General features: G+C 38.2%; 1 protein-coding gene across 1 annotated transcript in view; it reads right to left on the reverse strand.

Moving 5' to 3' along the window:
• Window positions 1–19,076, reverse strand: part of PRMT3 (protein arginine methyltransferase 3) — a 52,288-nt gene extending 33,212 nt beyond the window's left edge. The window contains exons 1-9 of the mRNA XM_031553396.2: window positions 18,848–19,076; window positions 18,577–18,659; window positions 17,331–17,380; window positions 15,916–16,018; window positions 14,052–14,205; window positions 11,914–12,055; window positions 9,081–9,146; window positions 5,035–5,156; window positions 1,745–1,844 (exon numbers count right to left, since the gene is read on the reverse strand). Of these exons, the coding sequence (XP_031409256.2) occupies window positions 1,745–1,844; window positions 5,035–5,156; window positions 9,081–9,146; window positions 11,914–12,055; window positions 14,052–14,205; window positions 15,916–16,018; window positions 17,331–17,380; window positions 18,577–18,659; window positions 18,848–19,017 (990 nt within the window). The 5' untranslated portion in view covers window positions 19,018–19,076. The remainder of the gene's footprint in view (window positions 1–1,744; window positions 1,845–5,034; window positions 5,157–9,080; window positions 9,147–11,913; window positions 12,056–14,051; window positions 14,206–15,915; window positions 16,019–17,330; window positions 17,381–18,576; window positions 18,660–18,847) is intronic.
• Window positions 19,077–21,491: the final 2,415 nt, after the last annotated feature.

Below are 21,491 nucleotides of genomic sequence, written 5' to 3' on the forward strand. Positions count from 1 at the left end.
GAGAAAGCCAGACAAAGAAGAATCTTCATTTGCATCTAGACAACACAAGACTCCTCTCTGGACAGTGTTGGAACTGTCTTTGCTCCATATCCAGCTATCAATCTTACTCTCACAGCATTGTCTTCTTTATCTCTGTATTGCAGCAACCTATAAAAACAGTAACATCCCTAAATGTTTAGAATACCTCATTAAGTCAAGTGCACATTTATACAATTGTAACATTAAAAGCTAAATCAGCACCAAAACGGGAAACAGAGAACATCCATTACTTGATTTCTTACATGAAGTGCTTTACATCGTCCTCTATTTCACCTTAGAGGAATCCATTTACAACACGCCTTATGTTCTGGAGTGCCCAAATCATTTTCAAAAATCAAAGCTTGGAGTCCAGAATAAAAAAAATATGCTCTTGAAAACACGATTCTGGCACATATATTAGGAAACTGATCAGAAGTTTCCTCAAAAGAGCTATTATTGTTTCTAGTGAAGTCACTATGCTGTCAGAAATCACCAATCATAACACACTGTTTTATAATCCACTACTACCAATAGTTTAAATCTTCACTGAAACAAGCGACCTCCAGATTAAATTCAGCTCATGCTTTACATAACATTCTTTACAGCAGTGAAACAAAATATATTTACAGTTCGTACAGCACACAAAAATATTTAAGAACAATTTTCACCTTTATCTGAAAGTTAAATACATACGGATGCATAGTGAACATGCCCAAAGGCCTCTCTGCATGTAGAACAACCACAATTTGTCAATAACAACACAAAAGAATATAAGCTTTCACTACTGATCTTAATGAAAAATTCTTCTGTCCTTTAAATTCAAATCCAAACAGTGGCAATTATCATGGAAAAACAACAACATTTTTTCAAGAGCTTTTTCAAGGTCTGTGACATAGGAAACTGAATCGTGGAAGTCCACAAAAAAGTCAAAGAGTGTTTCCTACCACACTTTTGACAATGAACGGACTAAGCCACTACATAATTCAGCCTGACCCTGGGTCTTGTCAAACAGATTTCTTTATCAGTACCAGTGGAAGGCAGCAAGCACAACTGTGTTTGAAAGAAAGTATATGAAAGAATGATAACAGTCCAGCACCTGAAATCAAACACATTTCAGGAAATAACCAAAAAGGAAATGCACCAAGCAGCATATAAGTGATCCATATAATCATCATCATCATGAACTTTTACAACCAATTATTTAATTCATATACTAAAAACTCTGCAATCAGTAGCAATGCTTGTTTTCAGTTTCTCTCTATTTACAGATTTCCCAGCATACACGCTCCTCTAATTCACTTTTCCTGTCTTGAGCTGTCTTCATGGACAAAATGATCGAAGCTACATGACTAACATAAAACATCTCAAGTATTATCATAAGAGCAGCTGTAATATTATTATGCATGAATATAGAATACTTCCATAGATTTGCATACTCAACTATATAACTCCAACTTATTGGCTACATCCAAAATGCTTAACAGTACCTACAGAACTTTGACCTGAAATAACATGAACAAGGAAGATGAAGAATTTTATTTGAATACCACATAATTTAGACTGTCATCCGGCCTCCCAGGTTACGAAAAACACTGCTATAAGCACAATGTCTTGTTGGTTTAAAAAGTAATCCTTGAAGAACAACTTTTCAGGCGTTTATAACGAAAACAATGCATTTTTTTCCTAAGAACAGCAATGCTTAGAAAAGAATATTCATACGCCTTACCATCCATTCAGATATAATTACATCCACTTTCTCCAAAGGCAGATCTACTTCTTCAATTCTTCCTTTGATTAACGTAATGGTATTTTCAAGTTTATTTAATCTGCAAGTCACAACATAAGCCTGTTAGTTTATATTTCCATTAGACGCTGTCAAGAGAGATATACCGATGTCTCTATTAGCAGTTCTTCCCTCCTCCCCCAAAAAAAGGACTAAGAGGCAATATTATTCTTGTTAGTTATACTTCAGAGGGTATGTTACCAGGATGCCAAAAATTTCAGGACATTACACGTCAGGCAAAGGTGGCAGACAGTACAACTGCGTACCTCCAACATCTTGTGCATGCAAGCGTGCAGACTTCAGAACCCAGAATAGAGAAGAAGGCAGTTTACAATTACATTCCTTTCTATTTAGAGTTGCTTGTTTCTAGTTTTCCATCTTCGACCTTGCAGTGTACGTTTGGAGTGATTAGAGCCTACTCATCACACTAGGACAAATCAAAATTAACTTTGCACAAAGCTCTTGTGCACAACTGTGCTGTTTTGCTTTCTTTTTTATTTGAGGAAGCCAGCAGCAAAGCCACTGAGAACATTCCCATTTAGATCAACATTACAGTTACTCCAATATTAAGGCATTGTCCTCACTGTGATTTTTGCCAAAATTATCTGCAATGCTTAATAACCAATCAGTATTACCTCACATGCAAGTAATGACACAAAAGTAGGAAACAAAAACTCCGTGACAGTTAAATTGCTAGATATTTGTTAGCTATTGTTACAGAGAGCAAAAAAGTACTCCCAAAGAAATCTATCTGCTGTAGTTCCCATCTCTGCCCCTTCCCCCCACAGCCTGACATCTTACTCTCTCACATTGTCTCAATGCAAATCAGCAATCACATTAAAAATTCCATCTAGAAGACAATAGGAGAAAGATCACAAAAAAAGGAGAGAAAGGGTCAAAGGGCTGCTTGAACACGTGGGCTGTAAGAAACACCAATTAAATTCTCCACATGTGACAGCCTTCCCTTAGAAGAATAGCAGTTCACCACTAATATCATACTTAGTTTTGTAAATAGGAGTCAAAACAGAATTTCAAAGAGAAAAATAAAATGTAAAAGAGCTATCACTTGTATCAATATTTTAAAAGCAAAAAGGATGTAAAGATAACATGGTTAATGACACTGCACAAGGACACAATAAACCAGTATTTTTCCTCTGTATTTTTAATTACATATTTAATTTCAATTGTAACATATAAAGAAGTTTACAGATTGTTAGAAAAACAACTTGGATGCTATTTATGCACTCCACGTTGCAACTAATACTTAATATACTACTTTTCTTAACTAGGTATTTATTTAACAGAGAAAGATTACAGCATCCAACTGTGATATGTTGTGTCCCCAGCATTATGCCTCAAGAACAATATTACTGTATCATTAAAATCCCATGAACTGATCCCCAAATTCCTCAGCAGCTACTTTTGCTTTCTATTTCACAGATGCTCTGAATAAAAAAAACATTATAAACCTCAGCTATCAACAGTACATATTTTAACCTACATTTCCCATGCTTCAAGCTCAAAAATCCTTAAGTGCTCAGGCACCATTCTTTTATTTTTTACACAAACTCACAAGCCTCCAATATTATCCCAATAAAGGTAAATTAGCGAAACATCAAATAGATAAATAAACTATTACACGAGAGGAAAGCTTTCCAGACCATGACACAAACACGAGATTCAAAAGAGTTGGGATAAGTAATACAAAGTCTAAGTGACAGCCAGGTATCAGAGATGTCCCTCAGGATTCAGTGCTAGATCTGACACCAATCAAGCAAACTAGACGATGGGACAGAAGGCACCCTTATAAAATTTCTGGATGAATTTCAACTGAGGAAAGCAGATGATAAATTAGAAAGGTAGAGTCTGTAGAAATGAGCCGATAGGAACCTCAGCTTTGCAAAGACAAAGGCCACCTCAGCTGAAATAATCCCACAAAACAACAACTCTGTTCTAAAAAGGGCTGCTGGTGAACAAGTTGAACATAAGCAGCCAGCATGCCCTTGTAGAAACAATAACCAGCTGTGTCATATACAGAAGATGGTAGCAGCAGCTCAAGGAACAAACATTTCCTACTATTTGACACTTGTGAAAATACATCTGGAGTACAGCATCCAGCTGAGAGTGCAGGACAGTGTCCAGTGCAGGACAGTGACATATGGGATCCACCAGGATAACCAGGGGCTGGAGCACATGACACTCAGGGAGAGACTGAGAAGTGGATTTCCTTAGCTTTAAGAAGGAAAGAATAAAAAGTGAGTACCCAATGCCTGCCCCTACCTAACATGAGGTTGAAGACAAGACAAAGCAAGCCTCTAATATCACACAGACTGGATGAGAGGCAGTGGACAAAAGCTGCAACCATAGAAATTTCAATTTGATATTTAAAAAAATAAGTGAGGCTAGTCACTCTATGTAATTCTGTGACAGTTTACATGGTACACACTGTATTTGTAGTTTTCACTGAAATATCTTTTCTCAGCAACCCCACCAATAGCATGCTGGTATAGTGCTGTTAAAATGGATTTTTTTTCCCCTCAAACTATAGAAAATAGAGTACAATGGTAATCACCAACTAGTGCAAAAAACAGAGCACAATATGTTTCCAATTAAATAAAATGAGGTAGTAGACTTTTATTACTCTCCACAAAGAGATGGTCCCTTAAATATACTAACATAGAAAATCTTACTAGAAAAATACCACATAATCATAAAATTTGGCACATTTCACGTCTCTGTTGATGATGTTAAAACTGGTGAAAATAGCTAATACGTAACAGGTTGCACAGGAGGTGGTGGAGTCACCTGGAGGTGTTCAAGAACAATTATATGCTGTACTAAGGGACATGGTTTAGTGAGGAAATACTGATGGTAGGTGGATGGTTGGACTGGATCATCTTGAAGGTGTTTTCCAACCCTGGTGAGTCTATGATTCCATAACAAGCTTTTTTCTTTTCTTTTTTTTTTTTCTTCAAATCCACCACAGCCCCAACAGGAAGATCTAAATATATATATATTTGTATTTAAATGGACACAGTAAAGTGAAGCTTTCAATTTTCTGTAATCTAGAAAATCAGCTTACAGAAATTAAAACCTGTTTTAATCTTCAGATCAAAGAAGGACTTCAGTAAAAGACATACTAAGTCTTATACACGTGATCATTAATTAGGAAAAATATTTTAATAAGTTTTTACAGCAACATTTACCATACATGTTTTCCAGAGCTTTCCTACCTAATGATGTCCATGGCTTGATAAATGATTTCAGATTGGTCTACTCCAATCACTTTCTTTGCACCTGCTTTGGCAGCAAACATGGAGAGTATTCCAGTTCCACAGCCAACATCCAAAACAACCTGAAACGAGTAAGCAACATATTTTTGCTTCCATTTATTTCTTTTGCTCTGACTTTTCTACATGTCCTTCTACATCAGAAAGATAACACATTCTAATGGAAGGAAAAAAAAAAAAAGGTAGCATCAGATCTTCCTATTACATTCAGATATCCAAGTCACATCACAATGGTAACTTCAGATCTTCTACAGGATCCTCTGCCTTTTACAGACAGGCAATAAGGCAGACCAGCTCCCACTGCTGATGAGATCATTTGCACGAGAAAAATCATTCCAAGTAATTACTTAGGAAACAACTAAGAAGTTACATAACTAGGAGAAAGAAGAAATTAGAGCCTTAAGAACTGTAATATTAGTGAATCATTCTAACTACTGAACTTAGCACATTCTAACTTTGCAAGTCTACTGAAATATTTTAATTCTTTCCAGTAGTTTAATTCCAACTATAGCACAAGATGATAACGTATACATAAACATATATAAAATATAAAGGCTTTTGGCTTTGTGTATTATATATTTTTAATACATAGATCTGTTAAGTAATTTCAACAAGTGTAAAAAACATTTACAAATTAATTCTAAAATATCTACATTGCTCAACATAAAGAACATCTGAAGTCACTGAAAACTCGTATCTATTTGTGTAAGAAAAAATGTCTCATCCACAGACTGTTCAACACTGAGAATGCATTTTCTCAACATTCTTACTATATCAATATTTATCTTCTTCATTGGCTATGTCCTTTTTAATCCAAAGTAAATTCACACAATTGTTCCCTATCTTACATCTTAAGATTTCTGACTTTAAATCATAATTACATGCTTTTGTGTTTCATTCTTCCCTTCAAGTACAAAAACTCAATATGATATCAAGAGGTACATATGCTTCAAAAGGAGAATACAAAAAGGAAGAAAATGCCTAGTCATTCATAACACCAGTGTGTCTTACCTACATAAACTACTAGTAACAGTAACCAAGATCATCCATTAGAAGGGAGTACCAACTTATTTCACTAGCTCCCCTTAACACAGATTCCACTGTTGTAAAATGGTCTTCGCAGCTTTCATGACATGAATTCTTCAAGACATGGCATTAATTCATTAAGCAGATATCACATCACTTAGTAATCAGTCTCACACTTGAGAATTACAACTCCTTTTTACAAAAAATTTCAAGGCAATAATGCACTCTTATGAATGAACAATTAAGACTGCTTGGCACAACAAAAAAAACTTACATAAGCCCTTTTAAATTTCATGCTACAGATTTTCAGAATTTAAGCTCATGAATGTTCTGTACAATAGGTATGTCTGCACTGGATATTATACGACTTCTGCATTTTGACCATGGATACAGAGCAACAACACTGAACCCAGCAGGAATTAAAACAGCCTTTTATACTTTGCAACAAAGCGTGACTTCTGGTTGCAGTGTACAGTGAAGCAGCAGCTGATGAAGTGAATGCCACCTGCCTTCATAAACAAACTTACTATCTGGAATCATCCTAGAAAACACTAGCATCCCAGCACTACCTCTGAAACAAAAGTAGAGATATAGTTGTTCTACTCGAACTCGGCAGCTTTCTTCTAAAGGGAGTCTATGCTGTGATCCATCTGCAACAAGTCATGCAGGAGTAGCAAAGGCTACAGAAGTGCCTAGGCTGAAATCTTCTGGAGCCAGAACAGAAAGTGAATAGAATGTTCCTGCAGCTGTTGAAATCTCAAGCCCCCAGAATCATCTGTTCTAGCACTTGACCATGGTAGTTAACAGAACTGCTGAGCCACGATAGCTGGAAGTCAGAGCCAAAAACAAACCTCTGCGAAAGAATGCTCTTGGCATGCAGTTGCATGAAAGAGAGCAATCACCACAAATGGGAAAAAAATCAAAATGGACAACATTTGGACAGCTGCCCTGGTCACTTAAAAACCCAGATGGAACTCATCTAGACTTAGGCAGGGGACAGGGATGGAGAAAAAGGCAAGGGAGAGAATATGTACAAGCTGGAACACATCTGAGGAAGGGAAAGACAAGCAGAATGATCACCAATTAGCCTAAGGACAAGGGTCTGCAGCCAACACATTCTTGCAGTGATCACATATGGCCTCTCACCAGGGATCTGGAACAGCTGGACTAGTAATCTGACTATACCGTAACACACTGCAGTTACCATGTTTTTCTCTGCAGCTGAACCAAGCTGATATTCTTGTTTTCATAATAGAAAAAAAAAAAAAGTACTTCAAATTCAGAAAAACGGGATTTCAGTTAATTTGGTCAATTAAATTAATTCCATCTATGAATTCTTAGTAGAAGGGATTTTAAAAGTTCATTTTTTCTCCTCAATACAGCATTGATGACATACAGATACCCTGTTTTCATCCAGTTCACACAAATGCACCTCTAAGGGACATTTAAGATTAGTAATTAAAAGTTTAGATAAGCTCTTTTAATAAATATTTAAAATATTTATTAATATTAAATTATTAAAAATTAATAATCTCACAGCTATCCTTTCATTAACAACAAAAAAGCATCACCACATCTTCTAGAGGGAAATGCCATATATGATTTCTATAGATACTACAAGAATCTTGGAAACACAGTGTCAGACTATTCCTTTTATTCACTTTTTTAGTAATTGTAAACAAACTTTTAAGAGGAATCAGCCTATTTTCTCAAGATAGAAATTTCACTCTTTAATATGATTTTGAGAGCATCATATGACACATAAGTTAAACAAAGCATGTGAACACTTCCTTAAGCAGAAATCTGCAACCCACTGGTCATCTGGATACGAGCTAATTGGGGACTCAGAGATCAACTGCCCTCTGTGAAAATCCAGTTATCAATTCAAGGTTCATCTGTGAAACATAACTACACACGAGAAAGTTCTGTTTCTTTACTGAATCTTTCTGCCCTGTAGGATGAGCCATCAAGCTATCTGATCTTTCACAACTTTCAACAAACTGTCAGTATCATGTTTTAAAGACACTTTTGCCTGCTGTCATTGCAATGAAAAGCTTAGTGTTTAGTAAAAACAGGCTTATGACATGAGCTGAAGCAAAAGTAATTTTTTTTTCCAATGCTGTTGCTAAAAGAAATCTGATGTAAGAAATATAAAGAGCAGCTATAAGATGGGCACACCTTCATTTCCTCCACAACTATTCTCAAGGCCTCGCTAATTAACAAAGTATCAATCAAAATTCAAATAGAAATTGGAAGTCATTTGCTTCCATGAACTTGCCAGCTGAAAAATGGTAAGTAGAAAGTGGATGAAAGCTACTCCAGAACAGAGCGCAGCATAACTCAGAAGACATCAAACTCATCAGAAACAGCCAAGCAAAATACAGAAGACAAGCAGGTTACAATAGCACTGGGGTTATAACCACAGTTGGATCATAAAGACAGGCAAATGAAATACCAGCTGCTGATTCCAAGACCCTTAGAAATAACCTAGTCTGCATACATTAAGCAACAATTCAACAAGTCAGTTGCCTGTGAATTCTTCCCCAGTTTTAATTACTCTGTATTCCTAGGATGTCTTTACTGAAATCAGGCACAGATTGAAATTCACTTCAATTCTGTTTGAGCCCCTCTAAGATGGATTCTGCTTAATATACTAGACAAGAAAGGCTCAACCTAACCCCGCCAACATAATTAATGAACATCCTGACACAGCACACACAACAATGACAAGAGCAATCAACACTTCTGTTATCAGCACTATCCACCCTCCAGCAGCTGAATAACATTCTATCACCTAATAAAAGCCGAGTCTATTAAATCAAACCTTGTCAGTGCAATACTCCATTTCCAAAGCCACAAAGTAGCTGGTCTGTACCATTTCTACCATTTCAAGGAACAGAAACAAACCAAAAAAAAAAAAAAAGAAACAGAAATTACTGAATTTTCTGAACTGTTTTACACACCTTGTCCTTGAAGATATGTGGATTTTGATAGATGAAGTCACGATAGCTTTCTGTACGGACTTTGTCCTATGATTTAAACAAAAAAAATCCACACAATGTTTACTTGGCCTATTTGTATACAAGATACAGTTCAAACATGCTGAGCAACTAGCTTTTAACCCAACCTACAGATGTTTTGTTGCTACTACACCTATAAGGATTCTACAACAATGAAGTTCTGCACTACAACCCTTTAAAATTTATTGCCTAAGCAAATCAAGTCAGCTCTATCTCCTGAAGTGGAGGGAAAAAAAATAACAAAAACAAACAAAAAAACACACAAAAAACACAACTTACACCATACTGACCTTCTGTGCTTGATTTTTGGATGCTTTAAAGTTCCTAATAAGCATCTAGCTAAGCATTAATAGTATCTTGGTCTACGAAAGCTAATGGCGTAGCTCAGTCCACCAGCATGGTGATATTTTAATCTATTTAATATGCATCAGCCAGTACACAAATTTACAGCTAAGAGTCAATTTTGAAATTGGTGCTGTAAGTCAAATGTTAGAACAACACAAATGAAAGCCTTACAAAAGTAATCTTTATCTAAGAAATTTGGCCTAGAAATAATACTAAAGTAGAAAAATAATCAAGATTACATTCTTCTACTATGGCAGATAATTTTTAGAAATAAAATATAAATTAAATAAAATTTTCTCTAGTGAGGAAGAAGTAGTGTTTTATTAGGAAAAAAAAGACCAGGGTGAAAACAAAGGGTACGGTCATAAAAATCATTTAGACAAACTAAGCTACACTCAGTCTTGAAAACCCTAAAATCCAGGTAATGGTTAAAAAGTATCATCTCACATACAGCCCAAACAGTGTAGACAAATTGTACTTTAAAAGTGTACAACTATGAATAAAAAAGTGAATCCTTTAAAATTATATTTTATTACCATAACATTACATTGAGAAAAAATATTAAAAAATAACTATTTTTTAGTAGTTCACTGCTACCACACTATTTGCTGAAACAACCAAAATAGGGGGTAAAAGAAAAGGTTCAACATCAATCAATAATGCAGTCAGCTGGAAAGCTTTCAGCTTTACATCCTGCCCACTCACACTGCCTCAGCACTGCCCCAGTTTAATCAATACAATGCTGGATCCTGTGTCTCCTGTATGCACTACTGGCTTGAGTAAGCCAGTCATTCACTTTCAGGTCTCTCTACTTATGAATTACTTTCACTCACCATTGCCACATCACTCTTTTTTTTTGTTGTTTTTTTTTTTTTTGTTTCTTTGTTTTTTTTTAATATAATGGTAAGAAATTTCACTCAGATAATATACAAGACATTCTCAAGGAAAAAAAAATAAAAGGAACAGGGAAATGACTAGGCATTTCTCTGCTGAAAAGCAGCAGTTATCTTCCCCCTGTTTGAAATAAGTGCAGTAAAAGAAACTAACTTTGTGCTGTCACTACTAGGCATAAAGAAAAAAAGGTTTCAAAACAGAGTGTTGTCAGACAAAATGCAGACAGCCTCCTTTCTTCAAACTTCAAAGTTTGAAGCAAGTTACTGGATGATTTAAATAAGGCTGATGCACCAAAATCTAAATAAACATCAGGCACACAGCAAAACATTCCATTTATACATGGCAAAAAACAGTGCTTTCCTATTTAGAAAAGAAGTCAGAATTCTGAAAGGCATCCTGACAAACATTCCCTGGAATAAACAGAATATGATTTTTTTTTTTTTAAAATCAATCTTTTGCAGAGACACAGAATTACTAAGAACTTTAGTAGCAAAGGCTTCCTCATCCATTCCTGGTGATATCTCAAACACTTTTCTTAATTTTTAATACAACTGACAGCCAAACCCAACTTCTATCATTTATCTTCATGATTTTGAACATATTTCCCTAGCTTACACATTCTTGAGAACATTCCTCTACCTCTGCAGAAGTGCTTTGTTCCTCCACAACACTCCCTCCCCCTTATAATCTACCTCATACTTACACTATTATTAATACAGATTCATGAGTGTTTCTACAGTGGGGCCACTAACTGATTTACAACACAGAAGGATACATATACAACCTGTAAGGAGTAAGTTACTTCACAACTTCATATTTTATCCATACAGGTAGGAAAGAATTTTATTTATTTATGCCATAAAACAATAAATCCGCTTACAACACTCTTAACAATGACTTTTTCACTGAAAGGAAGCATTAAGGGATGTTGGTTTGCATGCCAATTATAACATTATTTTCTTTTTTGAAGTTAAAAGGGCATTACAGGTTTCCCTTTTAACAATTCAGACTATTTTATATCATCTTTATTATTATAAGAGGTGCAGATAATTTTTCCAGTTGTTCAGTGTTCTATTATCAATACGTTGGATGGTGTACAAATACCTACAATTTCGGTTTACTTAATGCAACAGAAAACTACAATATTTCACACTGGAGTTCACCTTATAAACTCCAATTGTTTGGAAAATATAAACTTAGAAAAATTCACTGTCTGTACCACATTATTTCTGTTTTAAGCCTACACAAAAAGCTGCTTCTGCCAAGGAGAAGTTGTGGTATGGAAACTGCAACATTTCAAAACACATATCTGTAGTGAATGATTTTATGTACGTAGTGCTTCCTGTACAGAAAACAGAACTTGCACAAAGGGAATAAAACTGAAAATAGGAACTCAACCAATCTCCAAAGGAAAAAGAATATTTTGCATAGAAAGGGTTAAAAATGCAGCTGCTCTGCAGTATATTTACAGGCACACAGCCCACTTCATTCACTCCTCTTTAGTTCTACTAAGATGCAGTTGAGATCACTTTCTAACCTTCAGCATCTCTTCGTGTATCCCATAATGCCCATAGGAGCTGAAGTAAACGCCATCCTCATCCTCATGAAGGTCTGCAATGGTGTTGGATGACGAGCCGCTTCCGACATCTGCGTTCATCACGAAATCCTGTGCAAATTGTCTGTAATCAATTTGAAATATACTCTTGAGATGTGCTTATGAGAGCATGACCGGGAGGTGGGGGCAGGGCTTGAAAGAGATAAGGAATCCAGACTGCCCAGGGGTTTCTACAACAATGGGTCTGGCATAGACTTTAAATGTGCACAATCTCCCTCTGCTGGCGTCTGGAGGCTGCTGCATGACGATCCAGCACTTGGTGCATTACCCTTCAGCATTTCTCTCTCACTTTAAGCAGTAAATATCAGCACTGAAGCACTCACTGTATTTATCTATGTGCCAGCCATAATTCATATTTCATTTCTATTTTTATATAGGAATTATCTGTTCTGCACTTGCTGGTGTAGTACAAAAGCTAGAGCCACAGTGGTAAACATCTACAGGGCAACAACATAGGTCATGTCGTGTCACGTAGATAGGGACTCAGTAAACAAACAGCACTTAAGAACCATACAGCATACATCACTGAATAACTCGTGGACAGCTAAAGAAAGAACTTCAAAGCTGAAGTATTAGGGTGAAGGGGGAACCAACTTCGTCATAAACGACTGCAGAGCCTGGCAAGCCTGGAGAAACATTTTCACAGATATTACATCATACTCGTTTAGCAGGCGCTCCCATATTCTCACATTCATAAAGCAACAATTTCCAGGGAGTTGCACGACTGATCCTAAACAGACAGTCATAAAAACACCTAACATTTTTTCCCAATTCTAGAGAGAAAAATCTGCGTAATATAAGCACACTGCAACCAAGACAAATTACAGTTGCATAGTCTCCCAGGAAGTCTCTGCAGACAGGTAAAGCATGAGAAAGCTCCTTCACCTAGCTTTTATATTCCAGAAGTTCAGGTCAGTGAACCAGCCTTCTAAACACTGGCATAAACCAATTTCAATGACCAAAGACAAGAGAAAAAACAGGATGCTATAGCTTAAGGTCCCTTACATTAATTTTCACTTTTGACTTCCGAGCTACTTTAATTGCACTGAGAGAAGCCCTATGTTGTCTACCTGAAAGGAAACACCTGTACACAGTCATAAGTAACAGTACAAACTGGTATCACTACAAATTACAGCACGTAGGCTACTACAATGTAGCTGGTTAATCTGTCTGTGATTTCAAAGCAGGCTGCTTCATCACATTTACAACTGGCTATTTTTCCTTGCCGGTTGATCCCTTCTGAATTGGAAAGGCCTACACTGAAAAAGAGCAGTTAAAGGGTCCCACTTATACCAAGGGGTAGCTTGATGAACAAAACTAAAATATGTAAGGCTGGATGGAGCTTAGAGAGCTGAAAAGAACTTGCAAGTGAAGACCGGAAATTCTTAGAACTGCCTATTTTGTCATAGTTGTTGGGATTTGAAGGAGAGTATGAATTAAGTTCAGTCAATTCAGTTTCTCAGTGCCTGATCACTGCAGTTATCTTGAAACGATATTTCCATGTAGCATTTAATCTCATGTGATCTCTAAAGAAACTTAAATTCCTGTTTTTATGCATGCGCATCATTAACCTGCATTCTGAAGACCTCAAGATTTACAAGCATCACATACAGCTATTGAAGGAACTGGATTCCACTTAAAAATAAAAATAAATGGGGGGGAAAAACTGAATCAGAACAAGAATGCCTCTCAGGATTCTTCAAGTCTTATATTTCAGTTGATAATACCTCCCTCTTCTCTGCTGTTTACATCTTCAACATTTAATTCAGATTTAAAGGCCTACTGGAAAAGTGCTTGAAAAACAGAATGGTCTGAAGAAAAGTACATGTTTCTATGCTGGCTGTATATTTAGCCTTCCTAACCATACTTTGTTTATGCAGTTTTTAGAATTTTACTGATCATCGAGAAGAAAAAAATTAAACCACTCAAAACTTCAAACACAAGATGTGAGTTTTAGTCCACTGTTATATTCTACCACTTCTTTCAATTTGTTGGTTTTAGAAACTGTTTTATCTTGTCTAAAACACATCAGATAAAAAAACCTCAGCTGAAGCACTTACCTCATTTTCTGAAGATCATCTTGTGCTCTAGCAAAGGCTGCTTCTGCAAGTCTTGCTCTGTCTTCTGCATGTTTTAATTGTTTAAGGAGCACCGTGGTATCATTTAAGCCATTAGAACACAAAATGTCTCTGGGTTCACATAGCTCTTCTGTATCTGTTGAAACAGAGAGGGGGGAAAAACCAAAAACAGGCTTATAAACATAATACGCTACCAGTATTGCTATTTCTGTCTTTGGACAATTTGTAAATGAAGTCATAACCTTCAAGAAACATCACTGAAATTGAGAGAGCTAACTGCTGAAACTCAATAAAAGCAAGATGCTAAAAGAGAACTCAAAGTTCGCAAAACAAATAAATCCTGAGCTGAGATTTCTTTAAATAGTTGTCAGTGGTTCAGACGACAACGCTACTACATTTCTAAATGCAGTAAGAAGATGATCAGGGGACTGGAGCACCTCCCTCCCCCAGGCTGAGGGAGCTGGGCTTGTTCAGCCTGGAGAAAAGAAGGCTGCAGGGTGACCTCATTGCAGCCTTTCAGTACCTAAAGGGAGCCTACAGACAGGAGGGGAATCAACTCTTTGAAAGGGGAGATAACAGCAGAACAAGGGGAAATGGTTTTAAATTGAGGGAAGGAAGATTTAGGTTGGATGTCAGGGGGAAGTTCTTTGCTATGAGAGTGGTGAGGTGCTGGAACAGGCAGCCAGAGAGGTTGTGGATGCCCTGTCCCTAGAGGTGTTCAAGGCCAGGTTGGATGGGGCCCTGGGCAGCCTGGTCTGGTATTAAATGGGGAGGTTGGTGGCCCTGCATGTGGCAGGGGAGTTGGAGATTCATGATCCTTGAGATCCCTCCCAACCCTGGCCATTCTATGATCCATTCTAATCAACTGCCAGCTTGTCAGGCAAAAGACTTCATTAACAAAAACAAATAAATAAATAAAACATAGCTATGTTTATTTCATTTAATGATAGCAGGTCAACTATTTGTTCCTCAAGTACAAAGAGATACTTAAAATACAATTTGGAGATGTTCACATAATCCGTAACTCTTAGCAATCGCAAAGGCAGTTGAAAGAACCTCACAACTCTGAAGTCGTTAGCTTGTGTGAAGAGCACACACAGGCTTATATCCAGTGAAATGTAAACTAAATGCATGCTAGAGGACACTGTATCTTTGCTACCAATAGCAGGACTTGTTCAGAAACAGACAGACTGTACAGAGTGGGAAAATTCCAGTAGAGCTTAATTATTTTATAGTTTAGGTAAAAGAAAGATACTCAATCAAGTGCCAAATAAGACAGTAGGAGGACCATAGGCTGCAAAAGTAAATTCAAAAGTCAAACTGAATTTCTAAGGATTTCAAGCAAACAGATTGTCAGAATCACTACAAAGCACAACTCTCATCTTACACTCCCTTCATCCAAAGACAATCCATATAAAAGATGAAGATATTTTCAACACAACAAATTCCTTGCTCCTTTCTTCTACTGTGGATTTTTTTAATCAAAGTCACCTAGTTTTAAGTACCTATGTTTAGGAGGTTTATAAATCTCACAGAAGTTTCACTGAAATATAGGTGGAATACCCCTTTGATCTGTTTAATTACTACGCATGGCAACTATGAACATATTTAATGTAAGTGAATGCAGATAATAAACAAGGCTACAGAAATCCCAGCCATTAAAAGCTAACAGACAGTATGTGGTAGAAATATCAGAGAGTGATGTAACATTCTGATTTAAACTATCAGACGGACTTTCTTAAGCATACTCAAGTTAATTTCAGCACAGCAAGGGCCACCTAGCATGATGCAAACATCACGTTTACCCCAAGACACAATACACTCACGCTAAAATACAATTATTTACCAAACTGAAGCAGGAGATCATCTTCTAGCTCTGGTTTCAGATATTCCTCTCCATCCCAAGGCAGTGGGCTGCTGAGTGAATTCAAATAAGCTGGCATAGGTTTCTAGAGGAAAGGAGAAGAGTGTGTAGGTTAAGTTCCTTTGAAACACAAACCATTCAAGTCCAAGAAAATAAGACAAAGGTCTTTTCTTCAACCCATTAAATAAATGTGGCATTACCAAAGCAGTTTTATGGCAAGGGCTGAGAAAGATACTGCTTTAAAGCACAAGCAGCAAAAACAGTAAAGAAATTAAGTTCTGTCTTCCATCCTGACTCTGACAGCACATAGCCGAAATAGCATACTGACTCTACAACCACGGTGACCATAAAAACACAAAAATACATCTAGAAGCCAGACTGGTAGCAAAACCCAGGTAGCTACAGGATTGTGGAATCCAGTACAAGCAGCAAAGCACAGGAGACTGACAGATATCAAAAGGTATCTTTAGGATTGCACTGCTGCCAGGAATCAAGTTTACTCAGGTGTTCAGCTGTGTCAGGCTCACAGCTTACAACAGGGCTAATCTGTAAAGCCAAGATCCTAACTGTGCAAAGTCTTTCTACGTGCACAGCACTTTGGGGATCAATTTCAGAAATGCTACACTCTCCCATTTGCATGAGGCCAATTAATACTTCTTAGGAAAAGGAGAGGTGAGATTCTGGACCAGTTTTTTCATTTATATGATTTACTGTGAATAGCTAGTTATGCTTTAAATAACCATCCAAGGATTTAAGTGAAATTTAATTAAAATTAAAATTTAATTAAAAAAACCTCAGTTGTGCAAGATGTTCTTCATTATAAACATGAACATCCACGGAACAACCAAAGAACCTATATTCGGGTCACCACAAACACAAAAGCTAGCCAAGCCTAACTTAAAACCATTGGTTCCCAACAGCTTTTCTTGTTATTTTTGCAAAGCTGAATTCTACATTCTGAGACCTAAGTTTCCTAGCACTGCAGCAGAGTTCTGCCTGGCTCACGTTCCCACAAAAGCCTCTTGTGCACACTTGTTAACCAAGAAACTTCTGTCACTGAGAGGTGACCCCAATACTAGAGCCAGACCTGTAAGTCAGAGGCCAAGACGAAGTAACAAAATAGCATGACAGAACACAGCACCAGCTTTTTGCAAGTATAACATTTATCTCATAGAAACAACAGAAATCACGTTAAATAAACGCATTTAAAATTAAAACAACTTTACAGTTAAAATGCTCGCACCTAAATAAACCAATCAATGGCTACAGAACTCTTATTTCTAGAAGTATCATCCTAGTTTCCATACAGTTATTTTTAAAAGGGACATTGAAAGCATAGTGGCTTGATTTCCCATTCTCCAGACATCAGTTACAGAAATATTACATGGTACACTTACCTTCAGCCTGACAAAGTTTATTAGTTTAATGTATCCATAAAAATCAAGTCCTGGAAAGAAAAAAAAAAAAAAAAAAGACAGCTTGTGTTACTGAAAATCCAAATGTTTTATAGTGATAAGATTAGTAATTACTTGTTCAATCGGCCAGCTTCCCCTTCGGGTGTACATCATTACCCAGTACAGTCTTCCTATCTTCGATATGCCATCTACAATTCTGCTCTTTTTAGGCCCAAAGTATGAAATCCTCATCTTTAGTAGATACTTTTACCACATGTCAAGAAAAGAAAACATGCAAACTCATTCACTAGCAAGTATTTCCTTCATTTAGAAAGCAGTGTACATTAGAACAGCCATATTTATCTCCTACCAGGCCATCTTGCTGATATTTTAGATTGCTGTGCTCCTTTGTTACACTTTTCAGCTTTCTGCTTAAAAACAAACAAGCAGGTAAATTTGATCCTACTAATCAAGAACACACACTTATACTGATTTAAAACTGCAGCCTAACTAAAAAAGATCAAGTTACTATAATTATATACATTCCTCAAGAGCGGAGAGGATGCCACATATACCCAAAATATCTTCTATTGGGTTTTAGACTGAAAGCAGACCAGGTGTAAGTATTTCACATGCAGATTTCTAAACACTTCATGTAGTTCCCAACCTCTCTCCCATTTTTCATACACACTCCCAAAATACTGTTTCTCCAATCCTCTTTCTCTTTCCTCTGTTGTCAAAGTTTTCCTCTACCAGCAGTAGGATGTGAATTTAAGGTTCAGCAGTTCAACACTTTAACTCTTCCAAAGCACCACTCCTTAGCTTCATGTGCATCCTCCTCTACGTTCCTTCCTTCAGTCATCATCTTGGCCTAAACGCACAGGAGGTCTTAAGCAGAAATTAACCTCAAAAAGTCATCATTAGAGGATTCTCTTGTGATAAGTCCAGACATCAGACAGCAATTTGCAAGACAGGTGAATAGCTCAACCCTATTCATGGCCATGCACACTTAACACAGTGCCTAAGGAGACAGAGCAGACAGCAGAGAGTCAGAGCGAGCCAGCAGAGAGCTACTAACCAAAGGGAGACCGATAAAAGCTCTCTCAGTAGAGAAAACACGCAGGTAACAACCAGCATGAATATATATATTGCTATATCCTATCGCTGACATGAAATCCATTAACAAAGCTGATCTTCACAATTTGTTTTAAACAGACAATGATACATAGAAGTCAGGGTCAGCACCTACCGTGTTTTCTGACCACGTCACGAACATTAAACTGATGCTCCGCGTTACAGTGGCAGAACACATCTTCGGGGCTGCAGAACCACCTGCAAGCAAACAGTTACTAAGTACACAGCACTCAAACGCTACTACGTGGGAGCTGTATCGCACTGCTGCATTCCCACACACGGGCATAACGCGGCAGAGCCAGAGACACAACCAGAGGGCTGGGAGCCCCACCTGCTGCACGCCTGCCCCTTCCCAGAGAAGAAGCCCAGCCCTGGGGGCCGCTCACCTATCGCAGAAAAGGCAGCGGGCACGCAGCCCCTCTCCTGCTCCCTGCTCTTGCTCCTCATCCTCCTCCTCCCAGGCCTCCTCGCCGTCGGACAGCTCAGCCATCTCGTCGTCCCGCTCGGGCCCTGTGGGCACGGAGCAGCCAGCCGCCCCCTCCGCCCGCGAGCCCATCCCCACGCCGCGCCCCACGTGCGCCGCTTCCGGGCCGGCAGCGCGTCCCGCCCCGCGCGTCAACGGGACGCAGAGCGTGGCAGTGCGCACCCTGGCGGCGCCCTCCGGAAGCAGGAAGTTGCAGCGCTGCCGGCCGTTATTTTTCAAACGCGCTCGCGCGCGCCTCTGCCCGCAATAAGAGGGCGGCCAGGCGCCACCTTGCGGGCCGAGGCGAGAAACGCCTGCAACGAGCAGCGTCCGCTTGAGGGGAGACAAATAGCGGGAACGGCAACTCCAAGCTGGCTTTTAAATAAAGTTTAGCAGGAGGTTTTCAGGACTACTAGCCAGGGTGAAATGCAGAAAAATAAAATTAAATACAAAAAATAAGATGGTTGGACACCACAACCTGTGGTGTCTGAGGAGCTGCAGTTTGCGTTTTGTTCTGAGCGAAGGCTTTGTGCCTGTCAGTAGCTCAAAGTGTATCAATCCGCAGTAGTGCTGGTAGAAATATTTCCAGAAATAATGGAATTCCTGCTTGGCTTCCTTTTAAAGCTAACAAGACTTCTAAATGCTGCACTAACTCAACAGATTGGAGCTGCCTCGATTTTGCAGTTTCAGGCAAACCCAAAGGGACATGAGAAAATCCAAACTCAGAAACTGATTTCGGATATGACCAGAATGACAGATTTTAAAAAAGGAAAGTTTTTTCCACAGCTATTAAATCAGTCTCCTTCACAGACTCTGTTTTTAAATTCCATTATCCATCCAGCATTGCTCCTTGTATACAAAGCAATATACAACACTGATTCTGCAAGTGCTGCTTCGTGGCGTAAAGCGATGCTTCTGATAAAATTTGGTTTCCTTACAAAATGATTCATCGCTGCTCCTTGACTAGGAAGCAGTGCAAAATGGTGTTAAAAATCACTGCATGCCTCCAAAGCGAGGAAGAAACTGAGGCAAGCCAGATGCTGCTACCTCTCCTCCCGAGAAGTAGAGTAGGATCTGATCCTAGGAAAGAAACTGAAGTGACACAGAGCGATAAAACACACTTTTTCCTCTGACTCAAGCAGCTAATCGCAGAAATAGATCCAACAGCCACTGTTTTGTGAGTAGTCCTTGGCTGATAGCAGCAAGGCAGGAACAGCAGCGTCTTTGTGTTTTCCTGAAATTCTCCCCCACTGAAGGGGCAAGGGGTCACTGATTGCATAGTCTTTGCTCCACTGCACACCCTCAGCTATTGTTGAGCCTACTCAGAGAGCAACAGACTGAATGTGCCGCCCAGTCTTGGAACTGAATCTTTTTTTTTTTTTTTTTAATTGCTTGAAGTAAGATTCTCAATAAATGTAAAGCACCTGTTCATCCAGAACAATGTCTGTAACTCATTGGGTGAAGACTGTATGAAGTCCTGCATCTGAAGCACACAGCTTACACCAGAACCTCTTGGAATATGATCATCTTTGTTACCATCTCCTAATCCTTATAAAGGGATTTGCATGGTACAGGAAGATTTACAATGTAATTACTATTCCATAATCCGGGCCAAGGGGAAGAAACTTCAAATATTTACGATTTTTTTGGACTGCATTTCAAACTTTTTTTCAGCTCTAGAAAGACAACACTGGGGAGGCCGCCCAAGGGTGTTCAACACACCAAACACAGTGTTATCATATTGCTTGTAGGCCACGTAAATTTATTCTCTGCCCGTGTCACCACCATGCTTGCCATTATTTAAAAGCACAGAAAGTATGTTAATGGAAGCTGCTTGGAAAGCGAGTGAAACATTTTTGAGCAAACTATTACTAGACTGCTATCACTTTACCTTGTGTAATGTACACTGGGGAAAAATAAAGAGAGAGAAAATGTAAAAAAAAAAAATTAAAAAAAATTTATAAAAAATAGTAAACCCAATTGCTTCCTAGTCAGTTGTATAGGTCTAAATTTACATAGCAGTTACATTCTTCAGTTTTAACCACTCAAGGTCTCCAGCAGAACAGACAGTTACACAGAACCATGAAGATCAAGACTGAAAATAATGGTTCAGAAGCACTGCTTATGTGGAAAGGCCCAAACATCTGAAAAGTTATCCCACACTCCTTTGATACTGAACCCATCCTGCTACATGTATGTGCTAGGAGTGATACTCCCAAAATCACATGTACAATGACAATTACTATTTTATATTCAGTCCTCCCCTCCCAGTTTGTTGGACTTTTTATTAATGATGCAAACTCTTTGGAGCAGGCAGTCTTTGATCTATAAGCAGATACTGGCTTTTCCAATATGACTTTATGGTGTCTAGCAACAAGGTGGTTCTTACAACGTTGTCACTGCCCAACATCAGACAGCAACGTAAAGCACAGATGCAACAGCAGCAATCGATGCAACAGAAAGAGGTCCAAAAACCTCATGCTTTGCACAGGGGCATCGCTGCAAGTAAAGTATCATTAATGCCAGTGACCAGCTTACACCTTTATTACCTCTCAGCTGAAGGGTGA

This window comes from Meleagris gallopavo, chromosome 5, assembly GCF_905368555.1.
Source record: "Meleagris gallopavo chromosome 5, MGAL_WU_HG_1.1, whole genome shotgun sequence".
Lineage (NCBI taxonomy): Eukaryota > Metazoa > Chordata > Aves > Galliformes > Phasianidae > Meleagris > Meleagris gallopavo.